At 44.8% G+C, this 18,483-nt stretch overlaps 1 protein-coding gene across 1 annotated transcript in view; it reads right to left on the bottom strand.

The window, feature by feature from the left end:
• Positions 1 to 2,951: 2,951 nt before the first annotated feature.
• LOC116986558 (synaptotagmin-6-like) overlaps positions 2,952 to 18,483 on the bottom strand; it is a 98,385-nt gene continuing 82,853 nt past the window's right edge. Inside the window, exons 6-7 of the mRNA XM_033042156.1 lie at positions 3,751 to 3,872; positions 2,952 to 2,958 (exon numbers count right to left, since the gene is read on the bottom strand). Coding sequence (XP_032898047.1) covers positions 2,952 to 2,958; positions 3,751 to 3,872 — 129 coding nt within the window. The remainder of the gene's footprint in view (positions 2,959 to 3,750; positions 3,873 to 18,483) is intronic.

Here is an 18,483-nt window from a genome sequence, read left to right as displayed (position 1 = left end):
GAGACCAAAAGTAATTCTAATTCTCATCACGCAGCTACATATTTTGGGCTAATAGCTCTTTAACAAACACTGTTAATGACAGTATAAACAATTTCCGTTTTCATTATCTCTAACCCACCGACCGAGTCGTCATTACTCATGTGTGCCTCTCCATTCTGTCAAGTTAATTTCCCCAGACAAAACTGCAAGTTAATTTAATGTTTTATAACAACAATAGAAATGACACCAGACAAAGCTGTCAAAGCATAGTGATTGTGGGGAATTTTTGATATTACTTCACTGTCATTTGTTATTTTAACCAAATTTGATCTCATCGGGAAGGCTGGCTCCGTGTTGGGGGCGGAGGTGGATTCACGGGAGGTGGTCCTGGAGGGGAGGATGCTCCTCAAACTGCGGAGCATATTTCACAATACAACTCACCCCCTCCATGCCACACTGGTCAACCTGAGAAGTACCTTCAGCAACAGACTGGTTCCACCAAGATGCAGCACAGAACGTCACAGGAGATCATTTTCCCCTGTGGCTATCAAACTGTACAATTCTCCCCCTTCTGTCATGGGGTAGACTGACTCCCCTCCAAGGAATTAAGGAGAGAATTGTGAAATGTCAAGCCTGAGGAAGGGATGTAGAAGGAATGGGATGGGGAGGGGGTGGGGGGTTAAAAGCCCTTTGGTTCAAATACGTAAACGAATATAGGTATAGTTCATACCCACATCAGGGAAAAAAATAATTCTAAAGAAATGCATTTTGAATGAAAAGCAGTAGAAATCACCACAATGTTCTTTAAAAAGGTCTAATGTTTATGGTGAAGGTCTAACAGCAGGACAGGGTTAGATTCTGCATGTAAGAATTTCACTGTTCCGTTTTGGGACATATGTGTCAACATTCTTGATTAGATTAGATTAGATTAGATTAGATTAGATAGCCTTTTATTGTCATCCAGACCGAAGTCTGAACGAAATTGAAGCAGTCATACATACAATACAATACAATAAAAAACAACAATAAACACATATTAACATCCACCACAGTGAGTCCACCCAACATCTCCTCACTGTGATGGAGGCAAAAGTCTTAGGGCTGCAGTCTCTTCCCTCCTCTTCTCCTTCTGCGCTGAGGCGATACCCCCCGGGCGATGTTAAAACCTGTCCCGCGGCTCAAACACCGCGGCCCGGGGTGGTCGAAGCTGCCGCTCACCAGACCTGCTGACGCAGCCGCTGGCCCGCGGCCGAACCCCGGACTCAGGCCACCGCCACCAGAACTGCCGTTCCAGCCCCGAGCCGGATTGCCCTCACGTGAGTACTGCCACCGTCTCAGCCTTGGCACTTGGTTAGTGAGATCTGAAGGTGGCAGACCCGGTCAACCAGGATAATTTGTCCCAGTTGCTAACTATTTTGACACCACTTCCCATTCCAATACTGACCTTTCTGCCCTGGGCCCTCTCCATTGCCAGAGTGAGGACACAACCTGGAGGAACAGCGCCTTATATACAGCCTGGGTAGCGATGAACATTAGTTTTTCCAATTTTAAGCCAACACCCCATCCCCCTCCTCCCCCACCCCAGCCGGCTCTCCCCCACCACTTTCGTTTCTGGATGTGGACCCATTTCTCCAACAATCGCATCCCCCTTTTCCCTTCCCTACAAACATCACCCTGCCATGTTCTCTTCTGCTGCCTGACCTGCTGAATTACTCCAGTACTTTGTGCATTTTTTTACTTGGACTGTCTATTGGTTCAACTTTCTTACTCTATTCAAAGCTGTTTAATGAGATATTTAAACCATCATCTTCGTACATCCTGTATTCCCTTTAAGGGTATTGTATGTAGCTGGGCCAATGTGGAACAATTTATTTGGGGAGAGGAATGTCCAAAAGATTCTGATTGAAATGTGGTTTGGTTTAGTTTAGTTTGGAGATACAGCGCAGAAACGGGCCCTTCGGCCCACCGAGTCCACACCGACCAGCGATCCCTGCACACTAACACTATCCTACACACTCTAGGGACAATTACATGTATACTCAGCCAATTAACCTACAAACCTGTGCGCCTTTGGAGTGTGAGGGAAAACCAAAGATCATAGGCAGAACATACAAACTCCATATAGACAGCACCCGTAGTCGGGAATGACCCGGATCTCCGGCACTGCAAGTGCTGTAAGGCAGCAACTCTACCGCTGCGACATCATGCCACACCGTGGTATAGAGAAGAGGAACAGAGAGCAGCAGGAAAGTTGTTCTGGGACTGACGTCAATTAGTGATTCACTCTGAATGACTGAATTTACAGCAGGGCAGGTTTCCACAACTGACAAACGCCTGCACAGATGCTTTCCAACATGTCCCACACCAACTAAATTATCAGCTTTCATCCCCAACGCATGAGACAGGATTCAACCAATGACACACTGTAAGTACGTATAGCGGAGGTGTTGAATATGTGCTTGATACATGTGATGCATCTACCCAGAGGAAATGCATGGCTTTCCTTCCCCTGGTGAGAGGACTTGAGCTAGATTTGTTCCAACCCGTATCCTTTGTGAAATTAAAGCCTCAGGCTTGTGTATATAAATAAAGCAGCAGGCAAGACAAAGGGACACCACTAAACTGCGGAAAAAGCTCAATAGCAACCAGTTGTTGAGCGGATGTTGCAGGAATGGCCTTGACACAGGACCACTTGGCTTTTGTTCCCCATGTTGTAGACCTCCATTCCAGAAGAGCTACAAATGCTAATTGCCATCCCAACAATTTCTACCATTTGGAGAGCAATTCATCAAGGCTTCTTGAGAAGTAGATTAGTTTAGTTTAGTTTATTGTCACGTGTACCGAGGTACAGTGAAAAGCTTTTGTCACGTGCTATTCAGTCAGCGGAAAGACAATACATGATCACAATCGAGCCATTTATAATGTATAGATACATGATAAGGGAATAAAGTATAAGGAAAAGCCTCAACCCTCTAACGCCTAGAAAAATAAGGCCAGCAATCACTTGGGTAGTCAGTCATCGGCATTAGAATCCATTATACATGTCGTCTACAGTTATAATATTCTAATATGTTCGCCGATCAAAGGATGGTTTTGTAATAATAAAGATAATATTTAGCAAGTAAAATGAATATCTTAAGAATCAGTCAGTTCATGATCGATTAATCGGAGAAATACTGAAAGTAAGTGGTGAATGTTTGGAATAATCCAAGGGGAATGGCAGACATAATCACTGAATCGCTCAATATGTGTAAAGGGAAAGGAAAGGTCCTGTCATTTTAGATTTATAACTAGTCCTCAAAAGGGGGGAGAGATCTTAGAATACCACGTGATCTTTCCATTTTCATGTGTACGAAGAAGTATAGATTGCTGGTTTAAATCGAAGTTAGACACCAAATTCTGGAGTAACTCAGCGGGACAGGCAGCATCTCTGGGAGAAGGAATAGGTGACGTTTCAGGTCGAGACCCTTCTTCAGTCTGATGTGACAATTAATTCAAGGAGACAAAAGAAGGGTCCTCGACCCGAAACGTCACCCATTCCTTCTCTCCAGAGATGCCGCCTGTCCCGCTGAGTTACTCCAGCATTTTGTCTCTATCTTCTCTTTCCATTTTCTCACCCGAAGCATCACCAACTTTTTTCTTCCTCTTTTCAGATGATGTTATTGGAGCTGTTCGATGTTTTCACTATTTTCTGTTTTTATTCGAGTTGGGTTATAACTTTTCTTTCAGGCTGTGTGCTGATAGATACAGAATTAGTAGGAAGCAACTCACCGGAGTATCCAGTAATGTCCATAGCTTTGAGATTCCTGCATTTGATGACGGTCAGTGTCAGACGGCCAGCAGTGGGGCAGGTAGCAGAGAGAGAACATGATTTCGCCCAGGTCCACACTTTCCTTTAAATAACAAATGAAAATCACATCAAGTCATGCATTTACAAAACCTCGACCAGAGAGCCCATACGGAGAAACAAGCCAAGTCACACAAACAAAGCATGAGACTGACCGATTGAGTGTCACAACGTATGTCTCCTCGAATTAATGGTCTGTCCACACTCAATGGACGTTTTAACTTTTGTACCTTTAGGTAATGACCTGCTGATTAACTGCAACTAAACACATTCATGCAACATGTTCACATGCCACCGTGTGTGGGGGTTGCACAGTGGCCTAGCGGTAGAGTTGCTGCATTACTGTGCCAGAGACCCGGGTTCGATCCTGACTATGGTTGCTGTCTTTACGGAGTTTGTAAGTTCTCCCCATGTTATTGCGCGGATTTTCTCTGGGTGCTCCGGTTTCCTCCCACATTCCATGGACGTTCAGTTTTGTAAGCTAATTAGCCAGTTAAATTGTCTCTAGTGTGGAGGATAGTGCTAGTGTTTGGCGTGATCGCTGGTCAGGGCTGAGTCGGTAGGCCAAAGGGCCTCATTCCGCGCTCTATCTCCAAAGTTTAAAGTAAAGTCTAACGTCTAAAGTGTACCATAATGTCTGCTCTGGGTAAGTCCCGGGGAAGAGCTTAAGTTGTGAGTCAGTCATGGGAACATGAAGCCGAATCAAGCGCAAGATGGTTCAAGCCAATCAAGTTGAATGAAAAGCTATCTTTCCTTTAGCCTTCTCCGCTATTTTTCCTTAATGCCCCATTATTATTTCCTTCTCCACCTTCCCCACAACTATCTACCTCCTTGGTGACCCTCAGATTATCCATGATCGGACTTTGATAGCTTTACCTTGCACTAAACGTTATCCCCTTATCATGTTTCTGTACACTGTAAATGGCTCGATTGTAATCATGTATTGTCTTTCTGCTGGCTGGATAGCACGCAACAAAAACTTTTCACTGTACCCTCGGTACACGTGACAATAAACTAAACCGATGTAACTAAACGGAATTGTCCAGCGGTGAATGAGGTGGTCACCCATCTTAATATTACTGAAAAGCAAAAATATTATGGAGATAAATATCACACAAGAGTTCACACTAATAGGTGATAATTAAATCTGTAGCGGTTACAGATTTAATTGAATTCCATTAAAACGTCTATTAAAGGGTAAATATAACTCGGCTCATTAGCTCAAAACATCTCAAATTATTTGACAGCTAATGGTGTACTTTTGAATTATATTTCTGTATGTTGGCAAAATGGTACTTAAATGTGTGGGGGGTTTGATAGGCAGGATAGACAAAGGCCAGAATGAAAAACAGAAGGTGTGAGACAAGGAGTCTAAAGAGTTGCGATCTGTGAAGCCAGGATAAGGAATGCAGGTGCGGGGTTGGGGGAGGGGAGAACTAGATTGCACGTCCAATTAGGGCACGGGTGGGGAGGGTGGGGGGAGTGTAAAGGGTTGTGGGGGAGAAAGCGGAGGGGGAGGGTTGTTCGGTGTTACTTAAAATTGGAGAATTCGGTGTTCATACCATTGGGCTGTAGTCTACCCAAGCAGAGAATGATAAACATTGGCGAGGGACACAAATCGCATACACTTGCTCAGGCTATAAATGTTGGCAGTAGTTTCTAGACTCATGGCCAGGGGGCAGGTTGATGGTAGGAATATGAGAAATATGATTTTGGTTCATAAGCAGTGGTCTGTGTGGAGTTCTCTCTCCTCCCAGTGTTCCAGTTTCACCCACATCTCAAGGACGTTGTGGGTTGGTAGATTAATTGGATTGGCTTTACTATGTGGATGACTTGCAGAATCAGAAGGCAGTTGATGGGAATGGGGAGAGAATAAGTTTCAGGGAAAAATTATTAGGGTTATGGGATTGCTCTGTAAGTCAGCATGGATGTGAAGGGTCAAAGTGGCCTCCTCTGTGTCATTAGTAGAGTCATAGAAAGCGGAACCAGGCCCTTCCGTGTCCCATCTACACCAGTCCCATCTGCCTGCGTTTCCCACTAAAACTGTCCTATCCATGTACCTGTCCAATGTTTCTTAGACTTTGTGATATTACCTACCTCAACTACCTCTTCTGGTAGCTCATTCCATACACACACCACCCTCTGTGTGAAAACTTATCCTTTGGGTTCCTATTGAATCTTGCCCCCCTCATTTTAAATCCTCTGGTTCTCAGTATCCCTCATCTGGGCAAGAGACTCTGTGTGTCTACCAAATCTATTCCTCTCATGATTTTGTACACCTTTATAAAATCACTCCATATCCTCCTGCACTCCAAGGAATAAATTCCAGCCTGCTCTCCCAATAGCTCAGGCCCTCGAGTCCTGACAACATCCTCATAGTCTTCACTGATCCTTTCCAGTTTGACAACGTCTTTCCTGTAACATGGTGCCCAGAAACTGAACACAATACTCTAAATTGCTGGGGAAACTCAGCGGGTGCAGCAGCATCTATGGAGTGAAGGAAATAGGCGACGTTTCGGGCCGAAACCCTTCTTCCGGCCCGAAACGTCGCCTATTTCCTTCGCTCCATAGATGCTGCTGCACCCGCTGAGTTTCCCCAGCAATTGTGTGTACCTTCGATATTCCAGCATCTGCAGTTCCCTTTTGAACACAATACTCTAAATGCGGCTTCGCCAATGTCTTATATACTGTAACTGCAACATGATCTCCAAAGTTCTATATTCAATAAACACAAAAATGCTGGAGTAACTCAGCGGGACAGGCAGCATCTCTGGAGAGAAGGATTGGGTGACATTTCGGGTCGAGACCCTTCTTCAGACTGAATTCTACACTCAATACTCTGACTGATTAAAGCTAATAAGTAAAGACTGCTAAGTGCCAAAATCCCAGAGGACATAGGTTTAAGGTGAAGGGGAACTGATTTAATAGGAATCTGAGGGGTAACTTGTTCACACATGGTGGATGTATGGAACAAGCTGCCAGAGGAGGATGTTGAGGCCGGGACTATCCCAACATTTAAGAAGCAGTTAGACAGGCAAATGGATAGGACAGGTTTTGGAGCAATATGGGCCAAACACCGGCAGGTTGGGCCGAGGGGTCTGTTTCTACATTGTATCACTCTATGACTCTATGACCACGCTATCTACCTGTGGTGCCACTGTCAACAAACTATATATCGGCACTCCTGGATCCCTCTGCTCTACAACAGTCCCCAGAGCCGTATAATTTACCGTGTAGGTCCTGCCCATGATAGCCTTCCCAATTTGCAACACCTCGCATTTCTCTATATTAAATTCCACCAACCATTCCTCAGCCCACCTGCCCAACCAACCAATGTGCAAACATTGCTGCAAATGTTGACAACCATCTTCACTATCTACAATACCGCCCACTCTAGTGTCATCTGCAAACTTGAGTAGCTGCAGTACTGTTGTGTAATATCAGCGAAGATTGTTTGCTCAGGTACATGCTTTATAATCTTGCACTCATTTCATTCTGACCCAGAGACTAGAGTTCTTCTCTACTAATCTGAATACAGAGGGTAAGGGAGGTGATGGGGACGTAGATTCAACTGCACGTGAACTGACTGTAGTGAAGGGGTAAAGCAGAGGACTGTGACATCACAGGCAAATGTGTAGCCCGCCTACCCGCATCATCAGCTTCCATCATCACCATCACCACTGACCTACACGCCACCTCAGCAATTTCTCAGCTCAAGTTAAACAGTCCCATGTAGGGCTCAGTCCATGACTGTTAAAGACATTTGCTCTACTTAGTGCGGTACTGAGCTACTAAGACAGTTTCTCTCCCTGCTGTCGATGTCTCAACAAGTAGTTTGGCACTGGAAATAGACAAAAAGGGAAGAGATCTACTCAAGAGCTACCACCTTCATCAAGTGACACTGCCACCAGGAATACCCCGTGTTGAAGCATTGAGTCTAGCCAGCTCTGGAGCAGCAAACACTGGTTCTCAAAAGTCAAGTACCTGCTGATACTCACACAGTCAGCTGCTGAAGATGTGCGTCCTGTCTAGGTAACTATCACTGCGACTGCAGTATTGCACGGAGTGCAAGGAAACAATGATCTTCACCACGTAAAGAAGGGACACAAAATGCTGGAGTAACTCAGCGGGACAGGCAGCATCTCTGGATTGAAGGAATGGGTGACGTTTCGGGTCAGACTGAAGAAGGGTCTCGATCCGAAACGTCACCCATTCCTTCTGTTCATAGATTCTGCCTGTTCTGCTGAGTTACTCCAGTATTTTGTGTCTATCTTCAGTGTAAACCAGCACCTGCAGTCCTTCCTGCACATGTGAAAATGGAGACTATTCTAAGCCATCTGTATGTGATTAGTTAATATTTGTGAGATAACATATGCAAATTTATCACTCTGCTGTACAGATTCTTCGGGCTTTGGGTCAATTTTGGGCGGAATATTGTGCGCAGCTGGTAGAGCTGCTGCCTCAGGGTGCCAGTGACCCCAGTTCGATCCTGACCTCGGGGCTGTCCGTGTGGAGTTTGCACATTCTCGGTATGACCACGTGGTTCTTTTGCGCATCCCGGGTTCTTCCCACATCCCAAAGATGTGCAGGTTTGTAGGTTAATTGGCCTCTGTAAATTGCCCCTAATGTGTGTAGACTGGGTGTGAAAGTGGGAGAGCACAAAACGATAGTGTGCAGGGGTGATCAATGGTCAACGTGGATCTGGTTGGCAGAAGTGATTGTTTCCATGTTGTATCTTTCAATCAATCAGTCAAGAGGTGGGTTTGCTCTGCTGTAAGGTTTAAATATGGCAAATAGAGGAAAGGATGGTTGCAAATAATAGCTCAAAACAAATTAAAGGAAAATATATAGTAATAAATCATATCTGTAAATGTAAATGAAACACTAAAAGATTAAAAGCCATTACATCAGGAAAGGCAAATAAAAGTAGTGTGTAAAAAACATTGGGCAGGGTACATTTTGGAAAGGGTGCCAAATATGCAAGGGTAAATTAAATTAGAAGGGTATGATGATATAATGTATTAGTTTAGTTTAGTTTAGTTTAGAGATACAGCGCGGATACAGGCCCTTCGGCCCACCGAGTCTGCACCGACTAGCGATCCCTGCACATTAACACTATCCTACACACACTAGGCACAATTTTACATTCATACCAAGCCAATTAACCTACAAACCTGCACGTCTTTGGAGTGTGGGAAGAAACCGAAGATCTTGGATAAAACCCACGCAGGTCACAGGGAGAACAGCACCCGTAGTCGGGATCGTACCCGGATCGTACCTGAGCGCTGTAAGGCCTCAACTCTACCGCTGCGCTACCGGGCTGCCCATATTAGTTTGGCCATAACTGGGATACTGGGTACAGTTCGGATGACCACACAATAGGAAGGATGTGATTACACTGGGGAATGTGCAGAGCAGCTTCACTGGCAATGTCATGTGGAATGAAACACCTCAGTTATATGAACATCCTTTGTTGCAACAGAAAAGGACTGATGGGATCCTGGATGATGTATTCAAAACTATGCAGGACATAGATGGTGAGAAACATTACTCCTTAGCAGACGTGTCTTTTACCAGTGGGCATAGATTTAAGGGAGAACTGCAACACTTTTCTATATACAATTTGGCGGCTGCATTATTTTATGCCACAAAAATTGACTGTACTTCAAGGATTCTTCATTAGCCATAGTTTAGTTTTGGATACACTTCTGTTGTTGGTATAGTGTATAAATGTAATGTTTTCTTTGAGAATATTGTATGCTCTTGAGGATTTACTCTTGTACAATGAGAGTGAATTATTTCACTGTTCTGGCATCTGCAGTGTAACTGCGCAGTGGTCCTCTGTCGAAAACCTATCGATTCTGCTGGAAAATGAAGACAGTCTTCCTCTATTTGATCACCTTCAGATCATCGAGTCCTTGTGTCTCTCATGCTTCGTATTTTTCTCGTCTGAATGGAAATGAGTCATTCAGTCATAGACACACAGCAAGGAAACAAAGTTGTCAGCTCATCCACACTCACTTGTACTGACCCCATCTTATTCCCACATTCCCTTCAACTCTCTTCAGATTCTACCACTCACCTGCACACTGGGGAATTTACACTGGTCATTACTCTGCATCCTGCATGCCCTCTGGATGTGGGAGAGTGCCCAGAGGAGAACGCGCACAGTCACAGGGAGAACAATACAAACTCACCACAGCGTATATCGGAGATTAATTTTAGTGTAGTTTTAGTTAGAGATACAGTGCGGAAACAGGCCCTTCGGCCCAGCGGGTCCACGCCGACCAGCGATCTCCACACATTAACACTATCCTAACACTAACACTAGGGACAATTTTTACATTACCGGCCATTTAACCTACAAAACCTGCACTCTGTGGAGTGTGGGAGGAAACAGAAGATCTCGGAGAAAACCCACGCAGTTCACGGGGAGAACGTACGAACTCCAAACAGACAGCACCCGTAGTCGGGATCAAACCCGGGTCTCCGGCGCTGTATTTGCTGTAAGGCAGCAACTCTGCCGCTGTGCCACCGTGACTGCCCTTAGTATTAGTATTTTGCACATCTTTGCACATCCCCAATCCTGGGCTTCCCACTCGTCACTTTAATTTCATGTTTCATGGATCTTCTTGTGTTTTAAGATGGTTGGCAGACCAATTTTTTTCCTGTGATAAATATAGTTCTATCGTATCGTATTGTAGTGTTAAATACAGACTACGGGAGCTAAGAGGCAGCAGCCCTGCCAGCAGCATCACTGTACAACTGTCGCCTTTCGGGCGACTCTGCAGCTTAGATCATTGTACAAACATCTCACTAGCATTCAAGTCACAAAGAAATAAACCATTTCAATGCAATTGCCAAAGACTCCATTCTGACCAATGTTATCTCTGGTTAGAGGGCGAGTGAAGGAATCCTGTGCTTATTTTGGCAGTGAGCTAGTTTGAAAGCATTCGGGACCTGACAGAGTTTGGGCCAAAACATCTGATCAATATTCTGGCCGCTCAACCTGATGTTCACTCACAAATTGGAATAGAACAATTATTTCATGCCAATGTGCCGATTCTTATTACCCAGTTTTGTTCCACTATTTTTCCAAGTTGGCTAGACAAGGATTACAATGACATTAATATTGCCCGGTTAGATTTTGTCTGACTTCATTCTCTGTAAACTGTGCTTTTCAAGATAAGGAATATAATATTCCTCAGAAAAAATATGCTGGAGTAAATCAGCTGTCAGGTAGCATCTCTGGCAAACATGAGTAGGTGACATTTCGGGTCAGGACCCTCCTTCAGACTAATTGTAGTTGGGGGATGAGAAAGTTGAGAAAAGAGGTGGGAGTTTGAGAAAGTCTTGCATGTGATGGCTGGATAATATGTGAGGGGGGAGGGGGGGGGGGGGGAAGGGAGGGGAACAACAGAAGATAACCAAAAAGACAATACGGGGAATAAAGATGATGGTACAAAGGTAATCTAGCCAAGAATATAAAAGCAGGATAGTAAAAACATCTTTAGGTGTGTGAAGAGGATAAATTACTTAAGACCAAAGTTGGACCCTTGAAGACCAATATAGGTGAATTTATTATGGGGAATAAGGAAATGGCAGATGAGTTGAACAGGTGCTTGGATCTGTCTTCACTAAGGAGGACACAAACAATCTTCCTGATATAGTAGTGGCCAGAGGATCTGGGGTGTCAGAGGAACTGAAGGAAATCCATATTAGGAAGGAAATGGATAGACTGATGGGACTGAAGGCTGATAAATCCCCAGGACTGATGGTCTGCATCCCAGGGTACTTAAAGAAGTGGCTCTAGAAATCGTGGATGCATTGGTGATAATTTTACAATGTTCTATAGACTCAGGATCCAGTTCCTGTGGATTGGAGGGTAGCTAATGTTATCCCACATTTTAAGAAAGGCGGGAGAGCGAAAACAGGGAATTATAGACCAGTTAGCCTGACATCGGTGGTGGGGGAAGATGCTGGAGTCAATTATAAAGAGGAGATTAGCCGCACATTTGAGATAGCAGTAACAGGATCGGGTCCGAGTCAGCATGGATTTACGAAGGGGAAATCATGCTTGACTAATCTTCTGGAATTTTTTGAAGATGTAACTAGGAGAATGGACAAGGGAGAGCCAGTGGATGTAGTGTACCTGGACTTTCAGAAAGCATTTGATAAGGTCCCACATAGGAGATTAGTGGCAAAATTAGGGCACATGGTATTGGGGGTAGAGTGCTGACATGGTATTGGGGTAGAAGGGGTTGGCAGACAGGAAACAAACAGTAGGGATTAACGGGTCCCTTTCAGAATGGCAGGCAGTGACTAGTGGGGTACCGCAAGGCTCGGTGCTGGGACCGTAGCTATTTACAATATACATCAATGATTTGGATGAAGGGATTCAAAGTAACATTAGCAAATTTGCAGATGACACAAAGCTGGGTGGCCAGTGTGAACTGTGAGGAGGATGCTATGAGAATGCAGGGTGACTTGGACAGGTTGGGGGAGCGGGCAGATGCATGGCAGATGCAGTTTAATGCGGATAAATGTGAGTTATCCACTTTGGTAGCCAAAAACAGGAAGGCAGATACTATCTAAATGGCGTCAAGTTGGGAAAGGGGAAGTATAACGGGATCTGGGAGCCTTGTACATCAGTCTATGAAAGTAAGCATGCAGGTACAGGCAGGCAGTGAAGAAAGCGAAATGGCATGTTGGCCTTTATAACAAGAGGAATCGAATATAGGAGCAAAGAGGTCCTCCTGCAGGTGTACAGAGCCTAGTGAGACCACACCTGGAGTATGTGTGCAGTTTTAGTCTCCAAATTTGAGGAAGGACATTCTGCTCTTGAGGGAGTGCAGCGTAGGTTTACAAGGTTAATTCCAGGATGGCGGGAGCTGTCATATGCTGAGAGAATGGAGCAGCTGGGCTTGTACACTCTGGAGTTTAGAAGGATGAGAGGGTAATCTCATAGAACATAGAAACATAGAAATTAGGTGCAAGGAGAGGCCATTCGGCCCTCGAGCCTGCACCGTCATTCAATATGATCATGGCTGTATCCTCCAACTCAGTATCCGTACCTGCCTTCTCTCCATACCCTCTGATCCCCTTAGCCACAAGGGCCACATCTAACTCCCTCTTAAATATAGCAATGACTGGCCTCGACTACCTTCTGTGGCAGGAGAGTTCCAGAGATTCCCACTCTCTGTGTGAAAAAAGTTCTTTCTCATCTCGGTTTTTAAAGGATTCTTCCCCCTATCCTAAGCTGTGACCCCTTGTCCTGGACTTCCCCAACATCGGGAGCAAATCTTCCTGCATCTAGCCTGTCCAACCCCTTAAGAATTTTATAAGTTTCTATAGATCCCCTCTCAATCTCCTAAATTCTAGAGAGTATAAACCAAGTCTATCCAGTCTTTCTCATAGACAGTCCGACATCCCAGAATCAGTCTGGTGAACCTTCTCTGCACTCCCTCTATGGCAATAATGTCCTTCCTCAGATTTGGAGACCAAAAACTGTACGCATACTCCAGTTGTGGTTTCACCAAGACCCTGTAAAACTGCAGTAGAACCTCCCGGCTCCCTATCCTCAAATCCTTTTGCTATGAAAGCTAACATACCATTCGCCTTCTTACCACTGCCGCTGCACCTGCATGCCTACTTTCAAGGAATGGTGTACCATTGCACCCAGGTCTCGCTGCATCTCCCCCTTTTTCCTAGTCGGCCACCATTTAGATAATAGTCTGCTTTCCTGTTTTTTGCCACCAAAATGGATAACTCACATTTATCCACATTTATACTGCATCTGCCAAACATTTGCCCACTCACCCAGCCTATCCCAAGGTCACCTGCAGTCTCCTAGCATCCTCCTACACAGCTAACACTGCCCCCCAGCTTAGTGTCATCCGCCAACTTGGAGAATTGCCTTTCAATTCCCTCATCCAGATCATTAATATATATTGTAAATAGCTGGGGTCCCAGCACTGAGCCTTGCGGTACCCCACCTCATTGAAACATGTACGATTGTTAAGGGCTTGGACACGCTAGAGGCAGGAAACATGTTCCCGATGTTGGGGGAGACCAGAACCAGGGGCCACAGATTAAGAATAAGGAGTAAGCCATTTAGAACGGAGGCAAGGAAACACTTTTTCTCACAGAGAGTGGTGAGTGTGGAATTCTCTGCCTCAGAGGGTGGTGGAGGCAGGTTCTCTGGATGCTTTCAAGAGAGAGCTAGATAGGGCTCTTAAAAATAGCAGAGTCAGGGGATATGGGGAGAAGGCAGGAACGGAGTACTGATTAGGGATGATCAGCCATGATCATAGTGAATGGCGGCGCTGGCTCGAAGGGCCGAATGGCCTACTCCTGCACCTATTGTCTATTGTCAGACATGTCATGCCAGCCCATGATGTTTGTCATCATTCAGTCTTCTCGCCCTCAGATTTCCTCACAACACTCATCCCTGCACAATGTGTCTGCTATTCTGCTTTCCACATTTCAATTGTATGCCCAAACAGAAAGCCAGTCTGCTGATGATTAGAAGATAGCGATATAGCTGTTGCTTCAAAGAGTGCGGCCTTGTTTTGCTGTGGGGGAGAGAGGTCTGTGAATGATACTGCATTTGTACCGCTACTGGCAATATTCCTCACTTGCACTTATAAAATTTGATTTGACTGACTTGCATGGCAACAAGCTGTTAAAGTGCTTGGTAATTATTTCCAGAATGTTTCATGCAATTTTATCCTCAGTGTCCCAGGGGTTGAGGTGTGGAAACTGCAACCAAATGCCACAAATCTGCTAACCACTCCAATGCACTGAGCAAACAAAGATGATACTTATATAATAATGGGTAGATTCAACAGGCCAGAAGACATGGTGCATTCGTGAGTAAATTCTGAGCAAGGATCACTGGCTTATAATAAGGTGATACTGTAGATATGTGCTCAATTAATAGCTGACAGATCACAAAACCAACAGTAATTTACTGACTAAGCCAGGTGATTTAACCTCACAATCCTGGCAGCTAATTGTGTTCCTATTCCACACACAGCAGAAACTTCAGTAGCATTTTATTTTTGTAATCTCTCCCACTTGCTCAGGTTGAAAACATTAGCCTCTGGGAAATACTTAAGCCTGGGATTTAACCGCACGGTGGGATTCTGCACTGTGATGTGTGTGTGTGTAGTAGTGTGCATGTGCGCTGTGTGTGTGTGTACTTGTGTGGCATGTGAGCGTGTTGTGTGTACTTGTGTGCATGTGAGCGCTGTGTGTGTACTTGCGTGCATGTGATGTGTGGTGTACTTGTGTGCATGTGAGCGCTGTTGGGTGTACTTGCGTGCATGTGAGTGTGTGTGTACTTGCGTGCATGTGAGCGTGTGTGTGTGTGTGTGTACTTGTGTGCATGTGAGTGTGTGTGTGTGCACTTGCGGCATTTGAGCGTGCGTGTGTGTGTATGTACTTGCATGCATCTGAGTGTGTGTGTGTGTGATTACGTGCATGTGAGCCTGTGTGTTTACTTGCGTGCATGTGAGCATGTGTGTGTGTATGAGTGTGTGTTTGCGTGCATTGTGAGCACGTATGTGTGTTACTTGCGTGCATGTGAGGTCTGTGTGTGTGCTGTGACCTAGTGTGCGTTGTGGTATGCTTGCATGCATGTGAGCATGCGTGTGTGTGTATGTACTGCATACATCAGTGTGTGGATGGTTTATGGTCATTGTGGTCTTGTGGGATGAAGGACCTGTTTCCCTGCTGTATCTCTCTGATTTATTCCTTCCTAACTCCCTAAAGAGTTATAGTATGATTGAAGTGCCATCGCTTAGGGGTGGTTACTTCCTGAAGTCAGAACCTTTTTAAAAACGAAGCAACCTATCCAGGAAATTCAATCCGCTAGCATAGCTATTGTGAAGTAAAGTGGCGATGGACACATGATGGAGCCATCTAACACTATTTAGAATGGGAGCAAATTGCATTACTCCTTGTTAGAGCTCATCAAAGATTGAAAAAGATTTGGTGAGATTACTAACGCAAATTTAATGCTGCACCCGCTGAGTTTCTCCCGCACTTTTTGTGTACCAACGCAAATTTAATGGTGGATCAATGGTGCAGATGATTCTCTACACCTCCGACTCCTGGTAAGTCAGCAGTGTGAAAATGTTCTACATCTAAAGTGATGCGGGTTGGAAAAGAAATGGGATTTTTCCTAATCTTTCTCTTCAACACTCGGTGAGATATATGCGAGAGGCCTGTGGAATCAGAACTATGGGAAGAATTGAAAATGGGAATGATGTCCTGGACTCTGTTCTGGGAGCTGGTTTCCTGCAAGCTGAATCTTTTCTGCATAAGGAAAGCATAATGCAAGTGTGTTTTGTAGCCTGTTACTTTAATGTTTAGTTTTCATCTTTAGTTTAGAGATAAGCGCAGAAACAGGCCCCTTCGGCCCACCGAGTCTGCATTGACCAGACCTGCAATCCCTGCACATTAACACTATGCTACACCTACAGGAGGGACAATTTTTTAAACATTACACCAAACCAAGTAATGTACAAACTGTACGTCTTTGGAGTGTGGGAGGAAAACCGAAGTGTCTCAGAGAAAACCACACGGGTCACGTGGAGAACGTACAAACTCTGTGCAGGACAGCACATGTAGTCGGGATCGAACCCGGGTCCCTGGTGCAAGCAAGCGCTGTAAGGCAGCAATTCTACCGCTGCGCCACCGTGCCGCCCAATGCTCCAGAGAAATTGAGAAAATCCATTTTACAAAATTGCGGAAAATAGGGACTAAATTTATTCACGCAATTTCAATAGAACCTCGGTGCTTTGCTGTCGGAAAATTGGGGTCACCCAGAGTAGAAGAAGTTGCACAGATTTATTGTTCACGTTGGGAAATTAGCTTCCTCGTTTTCTCACGGGCTCTTGTTTCCCCTAAACCTATCATTCCAAAGTAAATCTCCCCGTGTTGATGTCGCCATCTGAGTTTCAACTGACTGCTCTATAAATGGCTTCTTATTTAAAGGCAGGGCACTGACCCCTGAAAGGCAGGGCACATGCACCTGAAAGTGCCAATGTCAAACTCCATCTTTGTTCTCAATGAGATCGGCAATCTCCTTCCTTTTCCAATACAGCCTGGAATTGCTTTGCTGCTGGAGGCCAGAGCCTATGTTCATCTCAGCTTCAAGTCCTCTGCATCATTCCAAGGATGCCACTGGTACTTTGGGCCACATTTAACTGTTCCTTACAGCTGCTTCAGAAATGTCACTAAAACCCCGTTACCAAGCGGAGGAGACTTCATCTATTTTTTTGTTCCTCCCACAGTAACAGGAAGGGTGAGCAGATCCTCCTGTCTATGTTGCAGTCAATCAGAGCCCATACCCATGTCTTACAGAGACTTAAAATAAAAACTAACAATGATAGCAATACTCAGGCGGGCCAGGCCACATCTGTGGGAAGTGAAACTGTGGGGAGTTAATGGTTCAGTTTTGAAACCTGTGGTCCTGGAGGTCCCTGAAGAAAATTACCTTCCTAAGCGCCGTTCTTCACCAGTCTGTCCAGGTGCCTCTAACCCCTGGGAACACCCTTCCATCTACCTCCCACCATTGCAGCATCCATTCATTCTGCAGCAACTCTGCCAATAGCTGGAAGAGTGTTGCTGGAGTTGTGGAGTGCCCCTTGGCTGCAAAGCTTTCACTTCCTGTTAACAACTGAGAACTGCAGGGAATCGCAGAACATAGATATGACACACCAAAATAACTTCAACATAGGTTTCTGTGCTGCCTTACATGGAGAAACGAAACGCACCTGTGCATGCTGATGAACCTCATAAACGTGTGCATGGATGCTCTATGGATCTTCTTGATGGGCTGCTTTCATGGAGTTAGGGAGACTTAAAAATACCAAAAGAGTATAGTGTTGAAGAAATTTCTGGGGCCTCAAAGTTACAGAATACAAGACCTGCAAATTTTAGTTGGACTGATGTTTCATTACTGATAATAAAATGACACACATGTCGATAAAGTGTGTTATGGCTAACATATACCATTACTGAGTCAATCATTTGCATTTGATGTCTTTAATGTTCTGTGTATTTCTTTTAGAGAAAATAAATGAAGGCCTTTGATAAGATTGTATTCAAGTTACATTTAGATCCACAGCCTCTCTTTTTTTACTGAAATATAAAATAACATGGGAAAAAATATTTATTGCATGGAATTAGTCATGAGCAACATATTCACAAGCAATAACATTCCTCTTAAATTCACAGAGACCAATTGAGAAACTGAACTAGTGAAGGAAGGATCCAGAGTCCATAGGATGGAGGCAATAGTGGATGACACCCAGTTGGAGAGGCCCAGGACCTCAGAGCAACACTAGATGAAGCCTGGAGCATTGATACTATATTGCAAATGGCCCGGAATGCCAAGGCAGCACTAAATGATGCCAATGGCACTGACACCAACCCGGTAGATTTTTGGAGTACCAAGGCAGCAATGGAAAAGGCTTGGGATATTGAGAATATGCTGGAAGGAACCATGGGCACCACAGACAGACTAGAAAAGACCTGGGATGTTGAGCCAATATATGATGGGACTGTTGGCCACCAAGATGAGCTGTGAAAGGCCGTGGGATGTTGGGACAGAACTGGAAGGTACCATGAGCACTGCAGAAAGACTA

Source organism: Amblyraja radiata, chromosome 24, assembly GCF_010909765.2.
Source record: "Amblyraja radiata isolate CabotCenter1 chromosome 24, sAmbRad1.1.pri, whole genome shotgun sequence".
NCBI classification, from domain to species: Eukaryota; Metazoa; Chordata; class Chondrichthyes; order Rajiformes; family Rajidae; genus Amblyraja; species Amblyraja radiata.
Note: the sequence above shows the minus strand (reverse complement) of the source record. Positions and strands in the feature narration are given on the sequence as shown.